Below are 27,257 nucleotides of genomic sequence, written 5' to 3' on the forward strand. Positions count from 1 at the left end.
GATTATTTTCGCAAGCTGCGATGATAATGACCAACAGAAGATCTTCTCTAACTTCTGACTCAGTAAAAGCTCTTTTATGATATGAATAGTGAAATTTAGTGAATTTATGTGGTACTGGGTTCGATTCCCGGTCTTAAGCCTTGGATTTTATTTAATGGTTAATATGAGAAATTTACAGTAAAGTATGTTTGCTAGTCGCCTCCGTCCGCGACACCTAATTGGTAGTTGGACGTAAAGCCCCGCCTGAAAAAATAGGCGATTACTTTACTTTGCTTACTTTACTTACGTAATTCGAAGTCAAATAGATGTAGTAATATTGAACACATATAATAAAATCGTATCTTTTAATAATTAATTCAATACCCGTAATGATTATTTATTAATAAAGAACACAATTTTATAATTTTGTAGCTAAAAATTAATATTTGAAAAACCGAGACGAGACCGAGATTTCTCGACGAGATATATATCATGTCTCGGTCTCGGTTGCTCAAGTCTCGTCTCGGTCTCGGTACCGAGACCGAGACCGAGATTTATCTCGTTTCTCGTGCAGCACTATACAATACATAAAATAAATAAAGAAGTATAAATGTATAAAAAAACATTTCAACCTTCTTAACTATGTGAAGTAAGAGAAAAGTTAGGTGAGGAGAATTGGAATGCAGGGAAAAAATGAGAGGAAAAGCCTGCAGCTAGTGTAGAGAGTTAGAGTAGGATATGCTTTAGTCTTCTGTGTCTGTATGTTGTAGAAGAATCTGTAGGAGGCTATGTCGCGGCATAGTGGGATTGGGATGACAGTCTAAGATGGAAAGGAGTTTGAGCAGACGATTTTGGTTTTTAGGAGTGTACGGGGCGGGATAATGGACGCAGTCTCGTGGAGAGTCTGTTGCGAGTCTGAGAAATTTGTTTTGGGTTATCTGAATTTTCTTGATATTGCTACTACAAGGCGGAGCGTAGGCGTAGAACAACCTCGGCCTAATGACTACTTTGTAGAGGAGTAGTTTGTTTAGTCACAGTCTTATTTTGGAGTCACGTGAGAGAAGAGGAAATAATAGTCTTATAGTCCAGTTTGCCTGCGTTTACTTTGTCCTGGACGTGCGTAGTGAAAGCCAGTTTGTTGTCTAAAGTTAGCCCTAAGTACTTTACGTGGGTAGACCACGAAATGAGTGTGTTATTTACATCTGATTTGTCCGTTAAAAGTGGGTCTGCGTTTTGGTGAAGAGTATAGCGTTTGTCTTGTCGTGGGGAAGTAGATTTCCCAATGGCCAGTGATGTTGGACTTGATTCAAATGAACAACAGTCCATTGATCTTGTTAACTAAGCTTAGGATAACTAAGCTGGTGAATGCCAGTGGATTGTGATGATAGGATGTAGGAGTTGTAAAAATCTTTGGTAGAGGAATTTTATCAGATCGGATTAAGGCGAGCCCCGCAAAAAAAACAAAGAATACCGGGCAATTTTATTAGAGCTCGCTAAATTTTAGTAAATATTCACATTTTGATAAAAATTCGTAAGAGAAAGTTGAGAATAGTAAATGAAAAAGTGAGATGTTCTCTCAATTTACATTTTAAAATCCAATTTACTATCTTCAATTGTCCCTTTTTTAAAAAAATCTTTTTTCCCCTAAAGCCATTTTTGTTATTTTTCCCCATTAAATTTTAATTATTATTCTATTGAACTTGAAAATTAAATTATTGTTTGACGCAGTCAAACCACCCACACAACCGATTGATCGTGTTGCATACGTTAAGATCATAATGTTATTAACTGGCATGAGGTTTTCACTGAGCTTTTGATGCAAATATTTACAAAACATACCTCGGGTCATATTTTATGTATTTTGTTTAATGCTACAGAAATGCATAGAGAGCACAAATATTGGGTGGTAAACAATAATATTGGCACGATTTTACTTTTCCATGGATTTGGAAATCCATATGATTTTTCCGTTTTCCAATATTCTGTTTTATGTTTGTTTACTGTCTACACGTTGGTGTATACTAATTAGTTTGCAGAAATAGCACATGTGGAATCTTTTCCACTATTTTTATGAATAATAATTATAGTATTGCTACTCGAGCGTTGGATATTTTTGTAAAAACAAAGTTATACATCTTGTTTTTATACAGATTAGGTTGTGCTTAAATTGAATAAAGCATATTGGGTAGTTCCAAATAGAAAATGGAATTCAACGTCAGAAACTGGGATCTTCTATCTTCATCTGTTTTGAAGTTGTGATTTCTTTATTTCCCTCAAAAAAAGACTTGATCTTCCGCCATAAAATTGCACTTCCTTTACTTCTAGTGCATCTATTTCAATTTTATGTCACATTTTCGTGTTCAGCATCCTTTAAAGTGTATCAAGTTTTATGTTTACAAAATTACTTCAATTACTGTTTGTTTGCATAAAATCCTTTTATTATTGAGATTTAATGAATAACAAAAACGTTATTTTTATTTATTTATTTTTTAACAAACTGTTAAAGCTACTTACTAGACTACGAGGGTCGTTTGAAAAGTCCGTACAAAAATAAAAACTACTTAGTTTTTTGGGGTAAACCTTTTTTATTTTTCAACATAGTCTCCTTTTAGGCTTATACACTTCGTCCAACGCTGCTCTAGTTTGTTGATCCCTTCCGAATAATAGGATTTGTCCAAGTCTGAAAAATAGCCATTCGTTTCTGCAATCACCTCCTCGTTTGAATAAAATCTTTTTCCCGCCAGCCATTTCTTCATATTGGAGAACAAATAGTAGTCCGAGGGAGCCAAGTCTGGAGAATAGGGGGGATGTGAAACGAGTTGGAACCCTATTTCCATTAATTTTGCGACCACAACTGCTGAGGTGTGAGCTGGTGCGTTGTCGTGATGGAAAAGGACTTTTTTGGTGGGCCAATCGTGGGCGTTTTTCTTGCAGCTCGGTTTTCAAACGGTCCAATAACGATGAATAATATGCACCTGTAATAGTTTTACCCTTTTTTAGATAGTCGATGAGGTTTATTCCTTGCGAATCCCAAAAGACAGTCGCCATAATCTTTCAGGCCGAAGGAACGGTCTTCGCCTTTTTTCAGATTCCCCCTTGGTAACCCATTGTTTAGATTGTTCTTTGGTCTCAGGAGTGTAGTGATGTATCCATGTTTCATCCACAGTGACGAAACGACGCTTAAAGTCCTGCGGATTCTTCTGGAACAGTTGCAAACCGTCCTTGCAACACTTCACACGATTTCGTTTTTGGTCAAGCGTGAGCAATCGCGGCACCCATCTTGCGGATAGCTTTGTCATGTCCCAAATGTTGATGCAAAATATTATGTACCCGTTCATTCGAGATGCCCACAGCACTAGCAATCTCACGCACCTTCACTCTTCTGTCATCCATCACCATATCATGGATTTTATCAATGATTTCTGGAGTAGTAACCACAACAGGGCGTCCAGAAAGTTCAGCGTCACTTTTTGCCCATATGGCCACTCCGAAAGTTTTGAAACCACTAATAAACTGTTCTAATCGAAGGTGCAGAGTCACCATAATGTTTATCAAGCTTCTCTTTAGTCTCCTGAGGCGTTTTGCCTTTCATAAAGTAGTGTTTAATCAACACACGAAATCTTTTTCGTCCATTTTTTGAAAATCACTCGACTTCCTCGATTCAAACGAATGCCAAACACAAAGAAATAGACCGATCTGGCTGAAACTTGGTGTGTGTCCTTCCAAGAGATGCTACTAACTAAACATAACCTCGATACGCTCCAGTAGTGCTAACTCTCTGACTTTGCACGGACTTTTGTTGCAGTTGTAAATGTACTAATAAAGTGAAAATAAAAATAAAACAAACTGTTATGGTCTTTATTAGTTGTGTGCGTGTGAGTGTGTGTGAATCAAATTATAAATTTGATTCTTCGTCTAGATGCCGAGCTGTTGGAGAAATGTTCTTAGCTGTATGCTTTGATACATATGAATTTATTTAACAGAAATCTATGAGCTAGTCTTAAGTAGACAACTTTTTAACTCCAAATCTAATCTAATAACCAAATAGGTCATAAACTTAAATAATAAAAATAATAAAGTGAAAGATGTTTAATAAATTATAAAATAAATAAATAAATAAATAAATATTACAACTTTGGTTCATCTCCTTCACAATAATGAGTATAACAGTAACGTTCAGTGAATATATACGAATCTAATTTTGCAGCTTCAATTGCTCTCTTCACTTTAAGAAATTTAGATTTGTCATTTCTCTTGCGTGTATACGCCAGAACCATTTCTGTAAATATCGTATACTTTAGTTGAAAGACATTGATAAATTTTATTTTAACAAATAGATAATACAATAATAAATTTTCAGTTTGCCTTTATCTTAACGTCCGTTAAAGGAAGTAGAGTAATCGTCTATTTTTTCAGGGCGGTGCTTCAACGTCCAACTACCAACTAGGTGGCGAAAGCTCATACTTTATTTTTGACTTTATTCTAGTAAATAAAAAGTAGTTTATACGCGAGATTCGAACTGGGGATCTCCTAATTATAAAACCACTCTTCGTAACCACTAGGCCTGCCCCCCGCAAATGAAAATGGAAAAAAAAAATAGTCAAACTTTCGTTTTTGTATTTTCATAAATTTTCAAATAAGTTTCATGGCTTTCCCTGAGTTTAGAAAAGTGTTTTTTAACCCTTCGACCATCCCCTACAACAGGTTATTTAGAAAGAGCTGTAAGAAGCTCCAAATATGAGAAAATCTAAAAATAATCTCCGAATGGCAATCCAGTGAGCTAACCACTTAGCTAATCCGTACCATCTAGTACTTTTATTTAACTTAAAGCTTAGTTATTAAGGGATAGGTGGAAATTTAAGGAGTCCTAAAATTTAATGTGCTATTTTTTGAGTGGTTTACCGTACTACTCGTGCATGAAAAAATTTACTCCAATCAAATTGCTGAACAGTATTAGAACAGTATCACACCACCGGAAGTGTGTCTGGGCAAAACTTTTGGGGTTTTTTTTTTCCGTAATTTTCTTGGCCAATCGCCACAAATGTCATTTGACTTGTTCAAATTTTATGTCAAACCAATCACTTTGGTGTAAATATTAATTTTAGGGTCTTATGGTGAGCTGTGACATCACGCTTCCTTTTATAGAATCATTTTATATTAGTGATTGAATGTGCAATGAATGAATCTCGTGTGAGTAAATATGTTACGTTTTCCCCTAGTGATTTAAGATATACACGTCAAACCAAATCTCCATTACGGTGCGTTCGACGTGTATACTCGTTGTGAAAAATATAAAATTGCCATTAACTATAAAAACTCGAAATTTTAATAAAATACAATAAGAATATTATTTGGGGGGATGTTTACCTTTATCTTACCAATAGAACTGCCAAGTACTTTATACGGAGGGGGTGGAGGGAGTCTCCGCATTAGAGATTAGGAATTACGCACACAAATAGAAGCTCTCAAACCTTGTGCAATGCCGTTTTTACCTTAGATAGAGATTCAAACCTTAGTACAAGCATGATTTCATTTTGCACAGAATTCAAAGCTCTTTTCTTCCTTGTAAAAAACTCTTGCGTCTCTAGTTAACTAGATAATGCATATGTGAAGCGGTGCAAGATTTTGAAAGAGCATAGAATGCTCTGTAATCTCAAGCCCCAGAGATTGCAGAAAAAGTGCTTGCAGTGGCTATATTACGACGTTGTAAACTTTTTGTTTGTTTTGCCCTGCGTTCGACGTGTATACATACACATGTCATTGTCTGATTTTTAATTCCGCACACTGTGGGTTTTTTTTTTAAAACTAAATTCCATGCTTAACTGGTTAAGGCAATACCAAAACCATTTAAGAGTCTGAACTAACCTAATTTCATTCCAAAAGCTTCTTGACAAGAATACAATACTGCGTAATTTTTATAATCAGTATCGATTACTGAGAATGGAACTACAGCAACGTCCAAATCTAAAATTGAAAATGTCAATTAATAAACCATTAAATTAATGATGTAATAAAAATTAAAGAAAAATATAATTGTACCAGCTAGAGAGTGGAATAGCATTACGAATTGTGATCCTTCCATTTCACTGAATTTCGCTGTTCCGGTTAGATTTTCCCATTTCCTATCTCTGTGTGCCGTGGAAAATTTTATAGCAGTTTAATTTCCCATATTCACATTTCACAACAAAAGTACTACTGAAACTATTCACTTACTGATGTACGCAGTGATAGAAGAAAAATTTCACAGAATCACCAGTAATTTTCGACTGAAAAGCTGGACAAATTCCATTATCTTCGAATAGATAAACACCACGGCTGAATGATTCATACCATGTACCATTGAAAAACTTAACAGTGGAAAAAAATTATTTTACAATTACATTATTTTCTGAGCGATCAGTGAAAAAATAATATTTTAAAAAAAATTTGAACTGTACCTTTTCGGAATCGAACTCGTTCATATAAGTATGATCATTATCTTCACACGTTCCGTAAACCCATGGAATTACTGGCGTTGCTATGGCCATGCTTATGAACGCCGACAGACAGATAGCTGCACAGCTAAGAATAAAGTATAAATGAACAAAATTGCAAAATACCTTTGATTTTCTATCTCTACTGATAATCGAACTCTGATGATAGATGGACTTCCTAAACCGGTCGGGGCAGGTATAAAAATATGCGCACTACGAAGATATTATCCAGTACTAAGGACCTAACTACATTTGTGCCTTTCCACTTAAGGGGAGTTTAAACTATGTTGAACTTAAAAAGAAAGAAAATAACTTGCAACCTTTTGGTACTTCCGTTACCTCTTCTTGAATAGTCCACTATATCAAAAATAGCTTCTTAGGCTTTTCTGACAAATTGCGTATGCACTTAGAATAGTTTTATCATTTTGTTAGAAAAAACGCGTTCTAGGATAGATCTCGAGAAAGTGATGCATTAAGGGTTCCCTATAAGTTTACATTTCAATATAATGTTTGGTTATAAACTTGATAAAGCTGGTTAAAGTTAAATTTGGTACGAGTTTTAAGACAATTTTCTGGTTGAAAACTTTGTGAGAAACTTAAGTGAGGGGGAGAGAATTTCCACGCCAAATTTTCTATTCGATGTCACGAAATTCACCACAAACCACTTCCGCGATTCACTTTAAACGTCATACATTCATTAAATATTCATTACAACATTTAAAATATACCTTTATTTCAGGTAAATGCAATTTTGGGATCTTTTCTAGACAGGGGGTGCCTTTAAATTATTTTAAGAGGGTTTATTTAGGCACTGGGACTAGGCGCTTCATTCGACTGAAGCAACCTAAGGTTTAGTAAAAAGTGAAGTTAAGTAAAGCCTATTTTTTGCAGGCAGGTTTTACGTCCAACTACCAAATTAGAGAGGTTTCATGGACGGAGGCGACTAGCAAACATGCTTTACAATGAATTTTCATATTAACCATTAAATAAAATCCAAGACCAAGTCCAGGGGAATCGAACCCACTAACCAACAATACACCTTAGCTTTGCGGGTCTAGCCTATAACCTCCTAACATACTTTACTGTAAATTTCTCATATTAACCATTAAATAAAATCCAAGACCTAGTCTAGGGGAATCGAACCCACTAAACCAACAATACATCTTAGCTTTGCGGGTCTAGCCTATAACCGACTAACATACTTTACTGTAAATTTCTCATATTAACCATTAAATAAAATCCAAGACCAAGTCCAGGGGAATCGAACCCACTAACCAACAATACACCTTAGCTTTGCGGGTCTAGCCTATAACCTCCTAACATACTTTACTGTAAATTTCTCATATTAACCATTAAATAAAATCCAAGACCTAGTCTAGGGGAATCGAACCCACTAAACCAACAATACATCTTAGCTTTGCGGGTCTAGCCTATAACCGACTAACATACTTTACTGTAAATTTCTCATATTAACCATTAAATAAAATCCAAGACCAAGTCCAGGGGAATCGAACCCACTAACCAACAATACACCTTAGCTTTGCGGGTCTAGCCTATAACCTCCTAACATACTTTACTGTAAATTTCTCATATTAACCATTAAATAAAATCCAAGACCTAGTCTAGGGGAATCGAACCCACTAAACCAACAATACATCTTAGCTTTGCGGGTCTAGCCTATAACCGACTAACATACTTTACTGTAAATTTCTCATATTAAACATTAAATAAAATCTAAGGCCTAGACCAGGGGAATCGAACCCACTAACCAGCAATACACCTTAGCTTTGCGGGTCTAGCCTATAACCGCTCGGCTATCGTGGCGCCTACCTAAGGCTTAGTAAAAATTACTGTAAACAAACAAAAAAAAAAATCCTAATTTTAGTTTCACGATATTTAGCATTTTGAAAGAAAATTATGAAAAACTTACAATTTATCCATGTTCAATGTTCGAAATTTCACCAAATAAAAGCAAACACCAATCTATACTGGCATAAAAAGATTAAAAGACTACGCAGTTATTTTTATACTTATATTTAATGAATTTTTTTGTCAAGTACTTCATCCTTATCAGTTTTTATTGCTAATGACACTTTATACATAGATGTTAGCATTTAAGTGGAAGATCATAAAAATAATTAAAGTAAATTCAGCCATCTCATCACTTCCTTGTATTTCTGAAAAACTGTAATCTTTGTTAAATGCATTGTTGAACAAAATGTCAGGTGGTTTGAGAACAGCAAATTGGTGCTATTGAACTTTAAACCTTTTCAATCTATTTTCAATTTACACTGATTAGGGTAACCTTTCTGCTGATTAAATTCCTTCTTAAATTAACCAGTTCAAAATTTACATCTTCATAATCGTCAATATGTTTTCGCCGGAAACGGAATTTGAGAAAATCTCGGCGATTGCATTAATTTCTTTTTCGTGGAAATAGAGAATAGTAAAATTACATCTTGTCCGATAATACTGTGCCGTATTTGGCGAGCTTAAGGATTGCAAAGATACTGGGCTTTTGAGTCGCCATGCTCCCTAGGGTCCTGTCACTACTTTATTAGTTTATTCAACCGTTATCCGGCAATCTTTAGCCGGATTTGTTGGTCTTGAAGACCCGGTGTCTCTGATGAGATGAGGGATGGGCGGGGAACAATAGGCATTTTAGATTGCCTGCGTTTCTTTCCCCATCTTTTGGTGGAGCTGCCCGTTATTATCCCTTCTGAATCTGAATGTCTGACTCAAAAGAAGCAGGTTTTAAATTGTTAAAAAACCAAAATTGTATTTTGGAAGCCAGCTGAGGGTACAGGAAGAAATTTGCTTCTTAGAATTCCATTTTCTGGATTCTATGGATTGCATAAGGATGGGCTGGCCAATGCTGTTGTTGTTCGAATGGTCCCAGTGAGCATTACGAGCACATGTTTTCTTCATGATGTCAGTCGATTTGGCCGACTCCCAAATCTTGGGTATTCTGTACACTGTACTAACTTACAAATGCTCACATTAAAAATTATTGATGAAGCTACAAAAACATCGGGTTAATGGCAATAAAGCGCAGAAATGAAGTGATTGCATCTCAGATAAAATAAATATTAGCGGCCGTGTTTGATTCCAGAATCTTCAAACCAATGCAAGTTTTAATAGAGGTAAATTTCAGTTTCAGAATTTAAATTTCGAATCCGCTAATGCTCCTTACCTTTGTTTCTAACTCTAACTTGCTCCGAGATCTCCTTGTTTCCGAAGCTATGGCACGCTTCAGTTTCCTCACATCAGAACCTCTCTAGATTCCCAAATTACTGGAATGCCTGGAAGTCCTCCAAGACAGTTGAAGCACCGGCGGCCACTTGATCTTTCTTTTGAAGTTAATGCTTGTACAAAATAGTGAAATGTTCTTCTTTGGTAGTTTCACCATTGGGTGAATTCTCACCTCATGTTACTCATGTACTTATACTAACTATCATGTACTATAAGCTTCACTTGTTGCAGCAAAGTACTGCAGTTGTGAAAATAAAGTTAAATTTTAAAATTGAATTGGAATCTAAATAAGTCTTAAGCCGTTAAGTTTTAGGAGATATAATGAGTGGTTCATTAGAGCTTGGAAGCCGAATTTTAAAAAATAAAAGTAAGAAGAAAAACATTTTCACCGAGTTTTCTCCTTATTTGTTTCAAAAAGGATGCTATGTCCAGTTTTTCCATATAAATCCGAGTAACTTCCCTTGTTATTCAAATGTCAACTGCAAACAGCAGGCTTTTAAAAACATGGGTACAATCAAAATATTGTATTCATTCTGTTCGAGATAAAAATGGATAGTATTTTGCCGTCTTTTTAGCTTATTTGATCTTTAAATTGTTTTGCTGCTGACAATTCTAAATTGCTTGACTTTATTTTCAAATTTAAAAAAAATGTTTCCCTAAGTTGTTTGATCCATTAAAAGATTGCTTACAGTTTTCTATCTCTCTCAAAAAAATCTTGGAATATCTATTTAATTTTTATCCACAATTCTACATAGAACAATGTTATTAAATGTTTAGTTTCCCTCAACTAAATGTAGGCTAATATTGGTTCGATCACAGACATATTTGGATTCAATTTCGGATTAATCCGTAGCTGTCAACAACAAATTTCTGTTGGCCAAAAGTTTCAATTTAGTTCAATATTGAACGAAAATGTGGTTATGTTTTATTTTTTCGCTTTTCGCTTTTCTTTTTTTGAATCCCTGACCGATTTCGGACCTTCAGCCATCATAAGAGGTAGATTAATCAGTTTGGTGTAGAGATTTTGACGTCATTTATGTGTCCGGCTCACAATACAATCTTAGCTTAGTCAGCGATTGAAGCACGAGACGGAAACGTAAGAGAACTCGAAATTTCTATATCACACTGATTAATCTATAGCTCTTATGATTATAGATTATAGATCACTAAGAGAGTAACTATATGCAAAATCCCTTGTAATCCAAAAGATCTATTGCGACTCCTTGGAGTATCTAAGTTTTGTGAACAAAATGTGTAAATTATAAATATTTAGATGCAATTATTGTGTCTACACTTCCAACCAAAAACATCGCATTTCTAGTTAATCGATGCTCCTCATACCTGAAATTCTTAAAAAAAAATAAATGTGTTATCTTAGTTTAGTTAATAGAGCTCGAGTTTTGTGCCTTTGGACAACGCTAAACCCAAATAGCTGCACACAACATCTATTTTTGTAGGATCTTAGGAGCATTTTATGTGAGTGGTCTGAAGTGTTCAGGATTAGTTTTTACGCGTGCAAGGAGTACCTGCCAAGATCCCTGAAAAAAATACAGCCTTTTCTTGTTTTTTGTTTTGTATGAGGTCGATCTTCCCCTAGCAAAGATTCGGGAAAATAAGGATTCAAAATTGGCGAGGAATCGGCCAAATGAAAAACAACTCGTCTTTTTGCCAACGTTTCGACAAATATATTGTTCTCTTCTAGTTAGGAAACTAGTTTCTGTAACTCAACCAAACCCGCATATCCACGCCCTGAAGAGGACAATATATTTATCGAAAAGTTGGCAAGAAGACTTTTTTTTTTTTTTTTTTTTTTTTTTTTGGGCGCATCAACAGCTGAGGTCATTAGCGCCCGGAGCTTTTTCCAGTGCACTGCCGGCCTCCGGACAGTGTTCTCTCGTTACAGACAACACTGTCCATCACCGGACAGTGAGCTGTAAGAAGCTCCTAGGAAGAGAAAATCTAAGGGTCAGCTGCTGGATTCGAACCCGGGACCTCCGCGTGGGAGTCCAGTATGCTAACCTCATAACTAATCCCTTCCCTAAGACGTGTTGTTGTTTTTATTTGGACCGATTCTTCGCCGATAATTTACGGTCACAGAGCCTATATATTCATATTAGGGAAATTTGTTGAATCCTATTTTAGTATTCGCGAGAAATTTGAGGAAGAAAGTTGCACTTCCAATTTCAGTCGAACTATTAGATTACGGAAACTCAAGCGTCATTTATTTCCGGTAGGAAAATCAGCAAGAAAATTAGACAATATACTAATATTTTCTGACATTAAGAAAACTTAAAATAAATACATTGCTTTGCTTTTTTTTTACTTTGTTAAAGAAATATCTTAAAGAAAAGCCTTAATGGATTGCTTTAATTTAGAAAATTAGCTTAAATAAATTTTCCCCGCTAATGGAAAATACACTTTGTATAATTTCCTCCACAAATTAGATTATATAAAAGGAAGAACAATATTGTTGAATGAAAAATAATGGGTTAATGTAGGCGAAGGTTTATTGCTTCTTTACTAAAATATTTTATTAATAAAAAAAATCATCTCATATTAATGCTAATATTCAATAAAATTTAAAAGTATTCATACGCGTGATACGAACTGGGATCTCCCATTTACAAAGCCTCGCTCTTGACCACTAGACCAACACCTGCACTGGGTTTAGTTATAAGTGGATCATTGTAATACCTAATGTAGGGAGTAAAGCAATAACCGTAGACATCATACTAAAAGTAGAGTTTTGTGTTAAAGGATTTATTTGGAAACGTACGACTTTGAAAGAAATCTCAAGATCAAATCAAATAAATTTAAATTCTGCCCAAAACTAGATTTTATCCGTGATGATTACGTAGGAGATAAGATAATTTGCGTTTTTCATTTAATGTGTGTAGTTTCTAAGTACGTTTTCGTATAAAGTTGTTGCTTGAAGTATGTAGCTCGGCGAACGAGAAGAAGAAGAAGAAGAGCGAATATAAAGACGACAAGGAATGGCGGGTGTAGGGTACTGCCCAAGTATCTTCTGCACGTCATACAGTTTGGGGGCGGGCGCGTCCGTGCACTTATCTTCTACATCATGAATTGTTTAATATTCCATTTCTCTGGACTAGTGAATGGGATTTCCCCTTCTCTCTCGGCTCCCAGCCCGAGAATACATTAACATACAGAGAGAATTGTTAATCTCATCCTCTTTTCAACTAGCTTTCTCTCTCTCTCTCAGACTTCCTGCAGCCTGTGCCTCTAGAATATGGCTGGAGCCATACACGCCCACAAGCTCTATCCAGACTTCCTCTTGGAAACTCATCTCTTCCATCACTCACTCAACAGGTGACGTCATCATTAAAACTGTGCTTTAATGATCTACTGCTTTTTTTCTAACTTCGCGAAGCAATAATTATATTCAATTTGACTACAAAAATAATTTCTAGAGTAAACAATATCTTTCTCTTCAGGGGATTTTTTTTTTAAATTTATTTTTAAATTTACAATCTGTGTAGTTAAGATTAGAATTAAGATTACGATAGCGGGAAGGGACCCCACGGAACCACTGCCACAAGAGACTTATTGTGCCCTCCCCTTCTTAGATCTAGTAGAAGAAACCTCCCCTACTAAAGAGGTCGAGACTTCCCCTACCTAATTCTTTTTGTGCTACTATCACCTTTGGTCTCAAAGTTCCAAAGGTTTCATAGCGTAACCACTCGATTGCATCGCAATTGAACAGCAGATGAGAGGCCGTTTCCTCCTCTTTCTGACACAATCTGCTCATAGGTTTCGAGCTGATAAGCCCCCACCTTGTACAGGTGCTTCCAGAACCTAGCACACCCCGCGAATAGTCCTGTGATCAGTGTAATCTGATTTCTAACCAAGCTCAGAGTCTCTTCGGTTCTTTGTTTGTTTGTTTTTGGCTTTTTTTGGGGCATTGGCTTTCGCCATACAGCCAGCATCGTCTAGGTGCTTATCACTAGAATATCACTCACTCTCCATTCTTACTTATAAATACATTCGCTTCACACATTCATCCCTCTACTACATACAACTATTTACATAAACCTTACTACTAATGGATGGATCAGTACTCTATATATTCCTGCCATCCTTATAGCTTAACCGAAATTAAAATCACAGTAATCCTTTTCTAATCATTTTCTTCCGTTCATTCTAATCGGCTATAACTTTTAAATACATTCATATTTCTTTGCTAGCTCTGCTACAGATTTAAGCACATAGATGTTGGTGGAGAATATTATTTCTTCGTAGCAAAAGGGTGCATCTAAATACCCGTATAAGTCGTCAAACATTCGTTTCCTTTCTACTACATAACGTGGACATATCATTATTATATGTTTCAAAATCCTCCTCCTCATTGCAATCTACGCAAAGAGGAGAGAGGACCTTTTTGTTGATCCTGTGAAGATACGATCTGCACACCGCGTGGTTCGCTCACTCAGCCTGCTTATTGTCGTAACAACCCATTTATTAGTGACAGTTCCCTTATAAACCATGGTTGTCTAGGTAACTGATCTGCCATAGTTTTATAGAATATCCTTTCATTACCATTACTGTAATCTGTCTGCCATTTTTTGTAGTGCTGCTTTTGCAATTGTACACTTGATATCGGTGTGTGGTAATTTATAATTAGCCATTTCCCCCACTATTGGTGGCTTCCTTTGCAAGTTTATCCACAATTTCAGTTTTCTTTTATATCACAATGACCCCCTTACCCACAAAAAAAAATGAATGCAGGCCCCCTTCTCTTTAAAAATGGCTATAATTTCTACAATCTCTGCGATAATATGGTTCATTCCTGCAGACTGGTTCTTTGTTTACTTTGTGGGTAGTAAATGATTGAAAAATTAAATTCGTTATTTACAGTTTTCTGGTTATGGCGACGTCGCAAGCAGATCAACTTATCAGAACAACTTTTTTTTTGGGACTCTTTTAATCTTAAAATGGATACTTAAATTAAAATCTGAAAATCTTATACACATATCTTCTTTAAGTAGTTAATTTAGCATTAAAAAAATAATTTTGTTTTCTCAGATAGATTTAATTTCTTTTTATTTCTTTAACAAATCTACGATATGGATCGTCCCTCATTCCAACCAAATTTCTTCCTTATTGAAAAAAGGGTGATTAGGTTGTACAGTGGTTATAAAAGTACTTCTACAAATCCTGCGCCTAACTATCGTCTACAATACGTGTATATTTTTCAACTCCTTAAGTTTAAATCCTCCATCCATTTCCGTAACACTAGATCTCGCTCATCTGATCTCTATATTCCCTCTCACCGTACCTCATCCTTTGACAAGTCCTTCCTAATACGTGCTACCTCTCTCTGGAACTCCTTGCCTTCATCTGTCCGCCATGCTCCTACCCTATCCATCTTTAAATCCCGTCTATTCAGTTATCTCCTTTCTATTCAGCTTCCTCCGAAATTCTAATTGTTTTAATTTATTTCCTTAATTTCTGCTGTTATTTTTACTTTCATTTTCACTTATATTTTCACTTATTGTAAATACTTATTTATTTATTTATTTTCTGTTTATTACAGGCCAAACTGTTAAGGCCTCTATTTGTTCCTGTATTTATTCTTAGGGGACAATTGTCCCAGAATAATAAATTTCTTTTCTATTTCTATTTCTGTATTTGGCAATTTATTGTTTCAATTGGTATTTTATTTCTGATATTCTTTAAGTAACAAGTGCCGAAAGTGAATCTTTTATTGATCGTGCGGAGAACTGAGATTCGAACCTAAAGCGTCCGATTGCTTAAAAAATTTATCGAAGTAGAAAAAAATGCTTTGCGCAAACACTAAACCAAATAATATGTATCATTCACACTTACAGGCCAAAAAAGAAATCAGAATTATCATGGTATAAATATGGAAAAACCACTGCTAGAGGCCTTCGCAACTTGTATCGTTTATGCATTTGGCATAAAATCAATCAGTGAAATTTAACTCAGAAGCGGTTACTGTATTTGACGGTTAACTGGCGTTACCCATGGTAACCTTTTCTTCTAATTGAATAACACACCTGACGTATTTACTCTTTGTGAAAATTCATTAAAGACCCTTTAATACGCAATATGCTGTGTAGGTAATAAAATACTAAAGACAGATTTATTTTTGGATAAAATATGAAGGTAATAAAAATGAGATGGATATTTGGCAGTTTATTGTTTCAATTTTAGTATATGGTATTAAAAATGTTTTAGATGTTTCTTAAATTTTATTTGATTTTAGGCAAGTTTGATTGTAAGACGGAAAAATTCAAAAAGTTTAAAAGTCCTGGCGTAACCAAGAATTCTTAGCCAACTTTTAAGTATTAAGGGTGCGTTCCACTAAGCGACCACAACGACCAAAACATACCTTCAGGCGTTCCACTTGGCGACCGCGGTCGTTGTGGTCGTGGCGAAAACGTCACTAATGACGTCACTATTTTCGCTCACGCGAAGCCCACAACGCCCCATCTATAGAGCTGGGTCCAAATGGGCGTTCAGAAATATGGCGCAATTTTTAAAACAAAATATGGCGACCGAAAAAATTATCTCATGTAAATGAAAGTATTATTTCATGTAAATAATAGAATGTGTTTCTCGAAAGTCTACTAAAAATAAATAAATAAATAATTACTTAACCCTTTACATACTAAATCACTGAATAACACAAAATCATTTACCTGAAATAACTTTTAAATTCTTCATCTGAATAAAGATCAATTACACTGATAGCTAATAATACGTGGCCTAAGTTTTCGCTTTTTATCATTGCGATTTTGTAAAATTACATTCCACTCTAATCGGAACTAGATAAAGAACTTTCTAAAGCATTATTAATAAATATCCAACTGTTGCCACAAAAGACATTTTAATTTTATTTATACGTAAATTTTATAAATACTCCACTAAAATGTAATATAAAAAATTGAATTATATATATTCTTTTAATATAAGTCAACTTTACCAATAATTAATAAAGTTTATTATAACTGCTTATAAACGGGGTTAAAATTAAAAAACAACCTCTTCAAGCTTCGGACTTGTTTTCGAGGCCACCATATGTAATGTTTACATGAACGGTTAAAACGCCCACAGTCCATTCCACTTGGGTTTTCGATGGCAACGCTCGCAAGCAAGTGGAACGGCCAAAATCGCGGTCGTGAGCGTGGTCGTTGTGGTCGCTTAGTGGAACGCACCCTTAATTCTACTCGTATAAAGAAAAGATAACGTTTAATCTATTCAAAATTTAGCGGTAGAAGTGTACAACCCATATTTACGGCATCCTTTACCTTTCCTTGTTTATAATATTAAAACTGTCCGGTAGGACAGTTGTATAAGGGTTGATCGTCAAAAACTGCACGAAAAAGTGTAACGTTGAAAAACACCCAACTTTGACAATTTTTTTCTATTTTTCTGTAAATGATAAAATTCCCAAATTTTCTCTACAATATAGGGTAAATCCTCCTTTATAACTGTAACTTTTTTACAACAACCTAGATTTAATCGATTTCGAGAAATACGTTGCTGAAAATGAGCAAAAACGGCATTTTCAGAAAATGTTCTTGTTCTTGTTCTTCTTGTTGTTGTTCTTCTTCTTCTTCTTGTTACCTTTTTTGTAAACAACGTAGTTCAGAAAAACCTTGTGTGAAAATTCACACTATTTTTCTCTTTTCATTATTCTCATCGTTCTCAGGCGCCATGGTAAGCCGAGAGGTTAAGAGGCGAGACCTGCAAAGCAGGTAATATGTATTGTTGGTTTAGTGGGTTCGATTCCCCTTGTCTAGGTCTTGGATTTTATTTAATGGTTAATAAAAGAAATTTACAGTAAAGTATGTTTGCTAGTCGCCTCCGTTCACGACACCTAATTTGGTAGTTACGACGTAAAGCCCGCGTGAAATATTCTCATCGTTCTAAATCTTGCCAAATGCATAAACGATACAAGTTGCGAAGGCCTCTAGCAGTGTTTTTCCCATATTTATACCATGATAATTCTGATTTTTTTTGGCCTGTAAGTGTGAATGATACATATTATTTGGTTTAGTGTTTACGCAAAGCATTTTTTTCTACTTGGATAAATTTTTTAAGCAATCGGACGCTTTAGGTTCGAATCTCAGTTCTCCACACGATCAATAAAAGATTCACTTTCGGCACTTGTTACTTAAAGAATATCAGAAATAAAATACCAATTGAAACAATATGAAAGTTTCTTGTAGCTTCAAAAATTTGAGTTATACGAGGTGTGTTCAAAAAATAAGGTGAATTTTCATTTTTCTTAAAAAATATTTATTTATTCTCGATTTTTATTTTGTCTCCTTCAAAGTAGTCCCCCTCAGATATAATACATATGTGCCAGCGTTTTTTCCAATCCTCGGAACAGTTCTGATATGCACTTTTTGGTATGTCCTTGAGCTCTCTCAGCGATTCGGTTTTTATCTCCTCAATCGTCGCAAATCTCCGTCCTTTCATGGGTCTCTTCAATCATGGGAACAGGAAAAAGTCGCAGGGCGCCAAATCTGGTGAATACGGTGACTGAGACATGATAATGTCATTCAACAATTCCTGAGCGATGCTCATGCGACGGTTTTTTTGATCAAAATTCAGCAATTTTGGAACGAACTTCGCTACTACACGCTTCATGCCCAAAATTTCCGAAAAAAAAATTGCAGGACATGTGCCAACCGATATGCCGACAACCTCAGCAACTTCTCTAATTGTATGATTCGACGATTCTTCTCAACATTTTCATCGGTTGTTGATGTGCTGGGGGCGTCCAGGGCGAGCGTCGTCATTCACATCTTCTCGACCTTCTGTGAAAAGCTTGTACCACTTGTAAACATTTTTTTTGACACAGAGTACTCTCACCGTACGCCACTCTCAACATTTCAAGTGTTTTTGAGCACTTAATTCCATTTTTTACACAAAATTTGATTCAAATTCGTTGATCCATTTTTTTTCGACAGAAGAAAATCGCCGAACTCGCAAAACACTTGTCTTATTTATGCCTCTAACATACAAACTAAACATGCTATATAGCTACAACTTTGAAAATATGTTCGAGACAAGTGTACCAACATAAAAAAAAAAAGACAATCGAAATTCGAATGTACGTAGCCCGCGAAATTTGAAAATTCACCTTATTTTTTGAACATACCTCGTACATATTTTCACATTTTAGCAAACATTATAAAGTTTGTAGAATATTTGCTCATAGTTTTTGAACTCATTATGACTGAAATACACAATAATCTTATTTCCTGTTGTAAAGCTTGTAACCCCTATACATTTTATTTGTTCCTAATTAGATCAAGAGGTTCATAAAATGAACAGGAACTCATCTTTATTTGTGTAAACTCACAAAACAACGTACTTCCGGCAAAAATATTATTTATAAAAATAAAAACCTGACGAAAATGAAATATATCCGCTTTAAGTGCAGTGATTCATTGAGCATAACTTAACGATTGCAATGACTACGATTTTTTTTTTTTAATTAATCGAAGTGTTTCAAGTGGCGATTTACGTTGCATTAAAAATAGAAATAAAGATACGAATAAATAAATAAATAAATAAACTGAAAATTATATTTGGTAAACAGATGCTTAAAACAGTTAATGTATTCTACAGTGAAATAGTATTGCACTAGCCTCCTGGGACAGTATTTTTATTCCATTACCAGTGTTCTGGCTCACCACAAATCTCTGGTATTTAACCATAAAAGAAAAAGCCAGCACACCATTTACACGCCATATTTATGCCAGCATTATAGTTTTATATGGCCAACCAGATTTTAGGTGGATCCTTAACTTATTTATATAAAGCTACAATTTAAAAAAAAAAAAAAATCTGGTTTTAACGTTCATTTGGTTTTTCTCATACCACAATTTATTAAATTTAATTTTCTAGAAAAACTTGCAGTTTATTTGGAAATGATAGTTTATTTCAATATTATTCAATCATTTAACAAATAATATTGATGAATCTGAGAAAGAGAACTTCAAGACTGTAAAGCGCATGCTACATGCTTCTTTTTTTGTTTTCTAAAAAAATGAATAAAAAAAAATTGAAAAATTAATGAAACTCTCTTATAAAATAGAAATAAATATACAGGGTGTTCATTTTAAGACGGCTCAAATGCATTTCATGCTTAAACTAGTAATCTGAGCGAAAAATGGTAGAGGAAAAATTTGTTGCCCGACACCTCTAGTTTCAGAATATGTGACTTGATTTTAGATTCCTGCCCGCATACGCGACTGACGCGTAACTAAAAGTGAGGGTTTGCAGTTGACCCCTATTTTCATATACATAGTTTTAAAGAGTATTAAAAGTTATGAAAGAAACTGGAAACCGCAATTCGATATCTTTAAAAATAAAGGTGCTAGGCCATTTCAAAATCTGGTATTTATTAATCATATTTCAATTTTTTGACTTGTTATCAAAGAGAAAGAAGAGCACCGTGATAGGTCATTTTTATGTATTTTTTCATCCCCTTTCTACTGAAAATATCGCCAAGGCAGTAAAGCTAGTATTTTTCTTAATATCGGGAAATAAGTCGTTTTCCGAGTGATTTTTCTAAGAAAAATCAAATGCTTTAGATGTTCTCAAGCATACACAACATGGCTAAAAATTAATTTTACATCTGCTACAAACAAGAAGGTTTAATAATTATTTGGTAACTTTGGGAGAGTTGCGTTTAATTACCAAAAAAATTAGAAACCTCCTGCCACATATTTGAGTGATCAATATCTTTCATGTAAAGGATCAAACTTATTCCTTAATTTATCAAATAATGCACTTTACTCAACTTGTAAAGCATGTACTGTGCCTTCAAAGGTGTCTCCTCTGGCTCGCAAGCCAGGTTAGCCAGGAGGTTATCAACTGCTCTCAGTATCTGAGGAGGCATTTTTGAAGGTACAGTACATGCTTCACAAGTTGAGTAAAGTGCATTATTTGATAAATTAAGGAATAAGGTTTTGAAATGGCCAAGCACCTTTAATTTTGAAGATATCGAATTGCGGTTTCCGGTTGTTTTTTTTTTTCATAACTTTTTATACTCTCATTGACAATTTTTTTTTGGTATTCAGAATGTTTAGGTGACTATTCACTAAACAACTGCGGATATTCCGGCTAGTAAAACGACTTTATATGAAGAATTTACTGGTGGACATTATCTTGCGGAAAAGTTTTAATAATAACTAATTTAAACTTTATTTATTTTATAATATAATAGAGATTTAACAGCTTTGAACTTTTTATACTCTTTAAAACTGTTTATATGAAAATGGGGGTCAACAGCAAACCCTCACTTTTAGTTGCGCGTCAGTCGCGTATGCGGGCAGGAATCTAAAATCAAGTCACATATCCTGAAACTAGAGGTGACAGGCAACCAATTTTTCCTCTACCATTTTTTGTTCAGATTAACCGTTTAAGCATGAAATTCATTTGAGCCGTCTTAAAATGTCTGTTTATAAAAATACTGTGAAATAATTATAGATATTGTCATAATTAATTTAAATTAACCAATAGAACTAGAGGGAAGATGGGAAAAACGTAGGCTTCACCCAATGATTCTTGTTCTGACGTACTGTTGTGGCTTACGTTTAATTTCCCTGCCTATTGGTGTGTCGTAAGGCCATATCCCTGAAGGGCCACAAATGCTCGCCTAACTGACGCATATACGGGTACTCAAATAAGAGTAATATTTCACCCTTTCTTAAATTTCCCTAGGGTTTTTTCCTTTAGGTTAAATTTGTTTGTAGAAAAGTAAAGTTAAAATTGAGAAATAAGGGACTGAAATATAGTATACTATATAATATACGATTTGTGATGGCGTGGTTGGAGGTGTTAAATATTTGTGCCTTTTCAAAAGTGTGAGTTAGCGTCCCTGAATTAGATGTCATTTCAAATTAAATGGGAATATTATCTCGTCTAAATTTAAATGGAAAGAAAATTTATATGTGCCGAGTGAAGGAGGCTATAAATTCATAAAAATATTCAAAACGATATTAATTTGGTTTAAAACAATAAATTACTAAAAAATTATTGAATCTTTCGCCCCCCCGCTCAGAAGAAAATTATTTTTGTTTCATGTTAGGGCTTATGGAATAATACAGCTGTGGGGTTCAACCAAACGCACCAATCTCCAAAGGATTCAATCTCTTCAATCTAAAATACTTCGAACTATTTATAAACGCTCCATTTTATGTCTCCCAACCTGGACTAAACACACTGACCTTAACCATTCCTTTTATCGCACAAGTTGCTGAAAATAAGATACAGAAAACTCCACTTCAGCCTGCAATCTCATATAACTCATCTAGCTCAAAATATTTCTTCTAGAACTCTTCCTGATAACCCGGACAAGACGTCCTTAAGAGACAGTCTTAAGAGGCCTCCGTGGTCTTCTCTCTAGCGAAGAGTGCTACTAACATCGTAATATTTTGGAGTGTTACCACTGAGTAACTTCTCCACTCGTTACCATATCATTTATTACTCTATTGTACGAGTATCATTGTTACTTATAGCGCTAACGCGCTGATTGTAGCAAAAAAAAAAGAAGTTTCATGTTCCCTCTTCTTCTCAAGTCTACAACCTGGTCTTACCCTCTGGGAGAGGATTGTCGGAGCCCCTCTTGTAAAACTTACTCCAGTCAGTTCTATCCCTCTTTCATCTCTTCCTTTTCAATCTCCCCATCTCCTGAACATATCCTGCACCACCACTTCGCAACTACTTTCGGGTTCCACATATTTGTCTTTACGCTCTTAATGTTCGCTACTTTTCTTGCATGGTTCTCTCCGTGCTCATCCTGGACATATCGTATGGCCAAATTACACTAGTTTTAGCCGAAATTAAGCTTCTTTTATTTTTTTTCAGTTTTGTGCTCATGTTTGTAACTTTGTTAGTCTTTAAAGGTTTTCATTATACTGTCTACACAATTCATGAACGTATTTTCATCAGTTTTATTTGGAAAAAATTATTTCTAAATATACAGGGTGTCCCAAGCTATATGGATAACGACTTTTTCTCGGAAACTAAGATAGCTAGAAAAAAACTAAAAAATACGTGTTCCCTTAGTTTTTTTGTTAGGAATCCAAATTTAATTTGTAAATTTTTTTCGGTGCCGCCAGAAGCGAGTCGATATAATACGCCCATCAAATTGCCTATCGAAAAATCTCTTTACATGCCTGGTGGTGTGTATCGACACAGAGGGCGATTCAGTGGCCACCTCTCTCACCGGATTTGACACCTATGGACTATTTGCTTTGGGTATCCCAGAAAAACAAGGTGTTTATTCATAACTTTTTTCTTTCTTTCCTTATTTCTGCTTACCTAAAAGCATTTCTAAATCTAGGTGCATCAGAATCAAGCCGGAATTGCATCTGTAGATGAACTAAAGCAGAGAATAATAGATGCCTGTAACTCGGTTAAAGCCGAATCTATTTCTTTGGCAGTAAGGGGCAATTGGCGGGAAAGTGCATGTCTATGCATCTCTAATGGTGGAGGCCATTTCGAGCATGATCTGTAATATTAATGGGGAGTAAAATTTATAATAAAATAGTACTTTTCTTCTTATTCAATCAAAAAACCGTTATAATATTATCATTTTGACATTTCTTATAAGAATCATGTTTTCATTCATAACTTCTAAAATATCGCTCACAAAAAAAACCGTTCAAGTAAATTTTTCTTTAAAAAAATAGAGGAATCTATTTCTGAAATAAAAACCGCACCTCCCCATTTGAAAAAATGAAGTTGGTGTCTGTATCTCGCTTCTGGAAGCACCGAAAAAAATTTACAAAGTAAATTTGGATTTCTAACAAAAAACTAAGGGAACACGTATTTTTTAGTTTTTTTCTATCTATCTTAGTTTCCGAGAAAAAGTCGTTATCTATATAGCTTGAGACACCCTGTATTTGGCTTGAATTGTGAAATAATGGCGTGGTCAAAATACATACTCCAACGTACCATTTCAGTAAATCAATACAATTTTACAGTATAAATAATTGAATTACTTGCTATCAATAAAATATCAAAATTAAATTTACCTTTTTGATTGTGGTGCACCCGTTATAAAATATTAGGAAATTGAGTAATATCTTCGACAAAAGTTATTGGAAAAATTCTCCAGTTTATAAAATATTCTATTTGCATTAAATTTGTATATTTTTATAGCTTTGGTTTACATTTAAAAATGTAGAATGAGACACCAGGGGACAGTTTGCAGTTGTTATTTGGATTTTTTTATTCTCTATCTTTTTCATTTATTATTTTATTTATTTTTTGTATTTATACATGTAATTTTATTATATTTTTACATTCATTTTATCCTCTTTTTTTTAAAATTCTATTTATTTAATTTAGAACTAGCTATTGGCAACAAGTAAATATGATTGCGAGTAATATATGAACAAAATAAATTGAAAGAATTGAATGAGGTCCATCGAACGATGACCATCATGAGTTGGTTAACTCAGGATACCGATGAAGTAACTTCGAAAGATGGTCTTTTCTATCGGGCGATCACGAGGCTTTCGATGGATCAGCCTTCGGGAAGTATTTGTGAGTTATGATGGTTTAGGACAGGTTGCTTTTGAAGTAAATTGTAGTGTTGGGAAAGATTGGAATGAAATTTTGGTGTAAAGCGATTAGGCTATCTCAAGAAGGTCAGTGTGAATATATTGCTAATTTAGAAAGGTGTGGTAACGATAGGGCTAGGATTTTCGTTTGAAGGAATTGGATGCAGTTAGGATTGGAGAGTTTAGCTGTACTGCACAGTACAAATCCGTATCCCTAATTGGGGCTTTTTTGTACGTTAGAGTCAATTTTGGATCGTCCGTCGAGTAGTCTTTAATCATTCTGTAAAGTAAGGCAAGTTCATGACGCTTAAGTCGGATATGGGGGATACAACGTGAGGCATTATATTCTCAAAACTCTATTCTGTTAAAATTTCTACGTCATAAATACAAAATTCTGTACCATTCTCAACATTAAAGATCAAATATTATATTTGCTAAAATATCAATACTTTAAAAAAGTTGGTTAATCGAAGTTGTGCTTACTTGATCATTCTTCTTAACATTTTTTGATTTTCTTAATTTTCGCACAAATACCCACACACACACACTACAACATAACATGCTATAAAATTTCTGTTGAATTCTTAATTCGTTCAGTAGATAAGAGTAACTTGCGAATTCTAATTTTAAGTAGTTCCGGTATTTCACGGAGTAAAAAAAAAAAACAATAAAGAGCTTATATCCGGTGAGAACTCGTAAGCAATGCTTTCACTTTCATTAGTAAGAGAAAGTAAACAATTTTAAGCTTCTTTTTGTCCTTAGTTTATTGAATATAGTTAAGTGCTGCCTCTTCAGAAAGATTACAAAAGCTTTTATCCTAGATTTTGTGGTATTTAGGGCAATATAGCCCTTATTTTACGTCATTTATTTTCATCGAATCCACTCTAGAGGGATTTTAAAGTAATCGAATAACACTTAGCATTCCATTTGTGGAGACAAAATAAAAGGGCGTGATCGTGTTTTTCATTAAATGGGGTTGAGTCAATAACTGTGATCGCCTAAGAAAGGGAGTCTTAGGTACCAGTTGGCCCTTAATTTAAAACTTTTACTTTTTTTGTTTTTTAGGGCAGTAAAATGTTTACTTGTTTTTCATATATAATAAAACTTCTTGGCGAATGGCCATTAATCTGAAAGGGCTGAAGGTGTGGTGTAGAGTAGCTCTCCAAGCTAAGGGCTATGTACAAGATGGTCTGTAGCTCTCAAGGGCTGACCTTCACACTACTTCACATTCTTTTGAGTTACTATCTTCTAACAATTTCTTCTGTACAACTTTTGACTTTATAAAAGCTTCTTTACTTGTATCATTTACTTTTAAGTAAATACTAAGTACTTCTTAAAAACAAAAACAATAGAGGAGTTTCGAACTTAATGCGGGTTAAATTTTTTTTTGCATGGTACCTTGCGCAAGATTGAAGCATTTTTGAAGAAGTGCAGACTTTAAATTTTGAATTTTTAAAATAAATACAAGTTGTATGGATTTTTTTATTTTAATAACGGATTAATTATTTCTAAGTCTCCCTCAAGGTGTTTTTTTGGTGAGCGATAACTCAGAAAAAGTTCAAATTTGATATTTTTTGGTTTAGGTACCACCAGATTTTCCAACAGTTCTCCCCCTACCCACCCACAGGGACTGACAGTCCACTGCTACTTTTAAGATCTATTATGTCCCCTTTGCTGGTGCCAGGCGATTTCCTACAGCACTCCTACAGGTCCCAGGTGACAAATAAATCCAAGAATCTTTAAGAGTGCCAAGGAGAGTAGTATATGTCCGCCAACAGCACTTGGTAGTTACCCAGGTGTCTGAATCTTCCTCAAATAATGGTATCACAGTCAGTTAGGAGTTGTAATAGGAGTTTCCTGTATTTCCCCCTCCTGAATCTACCAAGTACCATCACGTTCTAGAAGTCTCTCAATAGTTGTATTGTTCAAGTGCCTTCTTAGTCGACAATACCGTTTAAGGAAACCTTTCATTATTCTAAGGATAGTACTCCAGAATCCAAATGAGAACCAAGCTCTCCGAAAGAAGTTTTGGAAACAGATGGGAGCCCTTCCGTGCACATTTCATTCAGCAATTAAAGCTGGAAGTCAATTTAGAAACTACGAGAATATTTATAGCTAATAATTCATAAATAAAAATACCAACAATTCCAAATCGTTAAATTCGATCTTGATAGCCGTGGTAAAGTTCTTATGCTGTTAGTAAACCTCTATTACTAATGTCAACTTCAATTTGATTTGATCAATAATAAGCGAAATTTAATTAAATATTCAATATCTTGAATAACAAAAAAATATTCTATATTTGTAAATGATTAAAAATCAAAAATACGAGTGTAACATATTTACAAAATAGATTGTGGAATCAAGGTTATTATTGATTCTTAATTGATTGCCAACATTATAGGTTAAGTGTTTGATATCCCATTAGTTTGGAGTGTACGATATTTTTTTAAAACGTTTTATTTTCTTAACATGAAGACCTTGGGGATAATAGTAAGAGAAATAATATCTGTGAATTTCAATGCCAGTTTTTAGATCTTGTAGACTCTTACTAAAGTAACTGTAAGAGAGGGCTTGTATGGCTAAGGATGTTACTTCTCGGGGAGGAAAAACCAAGGCCTGAGAGCTTTACCCAGGAGCCATACTCAGGGCTCCACCTATAACCTCTAAAAAATAAATTCTATACAAGCCTAGCAAACTAAAGTACGCTAAATACAGTTAATGAATAAATTACATTTTAAAAAATTTAAGTTTGCCTATTTTAGGCCAAACTAGGTGACCAAATTAGGTACCGTAGATGGAGGCGACTAGCAAACATACTTTACTGTAAATTTCTCATATTAACCATTAAATAAAATCTAAGACCTAGACCAGGGAATCGAACCTACTAACCAGTAATACATCTTAGTATTGCGGGTCTAGCCTATATCCGCTCTGTACCGGTGGCGCCCAAGAAATTGAATGAAATGAAATAAGT

General features: G+C 34.7%; 1 protein-coding gene across 1 annotated transcript; it reads right to left on the reverse strand.

Annotated features, from left to right (window-relative positions):
- Nucleotides 1-4,053: 4,053 nt before the first annotated feature.
- On the reverse strand, nucleotides 4,054-8,479 carry LOC141456068 (lazarillo protein-like). Its single transcript, XM_074131672.1, has 6 exons — nucleotides 8,383-8,479; nucleotides 6,417-6,540; nucleotides 6,193-6,326; nucleotides 6,019-6,107; nucleotides 5,845-5,943; nucleotides 4,054-4,258 (listed from the first exon to the last, which is right to left on the reverse strand). The coding sequence occupies exons 1-6, from the start codon at nucleotides 8,391-8,393 to the stop codon at nucleotides 4,107-4,109; spliced, it is 609 nt and encodes a 202-aa protein (XP_073987773.1). The 5' UTR covers nucleotides 8,394-8,479; the 3' UTR covers nucleotides 4,054-4,106.
- Between the last annotated feature and the right edge of the window lie 18,778 nt (nucleotides 8,480-27,257).

The sequence above is a fragment of the Rhodnius prolixus genome, unplaced genomic scaffold (genome assembly GCF_049639745.1).
Source record: "Rhodnius prolixus isolate KJV_2025 unplaced genomic scaffold, Rpr scaffold_4, whole genome shotgun sequence".
Classification (NCBI taxonomy): domain Eukaryota; kingdom Metazoa; phylum Arthropoda; class Insecta; order Hemiptera; family Reduviidae; genus Rhodnius; species Rhodnius prolixus.

Excerpts from the sequence above, each read along its gene's own strand:
- LOC141456068 (XM_074131672.1), bottom strand. Across the intron at positions 6,327-6,416 it reads ACGAGTTCGATTCCGAAAAG|TTTTTCAATGGTACATGGTA; the intron begins GTACAGTTCAAA and ends TCCACTGTTAAG. Across the intron at positions 4,259-5,844 it reads AGCTTTTGGAATGAAATTAG|AAATGGTTCTGGCGTATACA; the intron begins GTTAGTTCAGAC and ends CGATATTTACAG.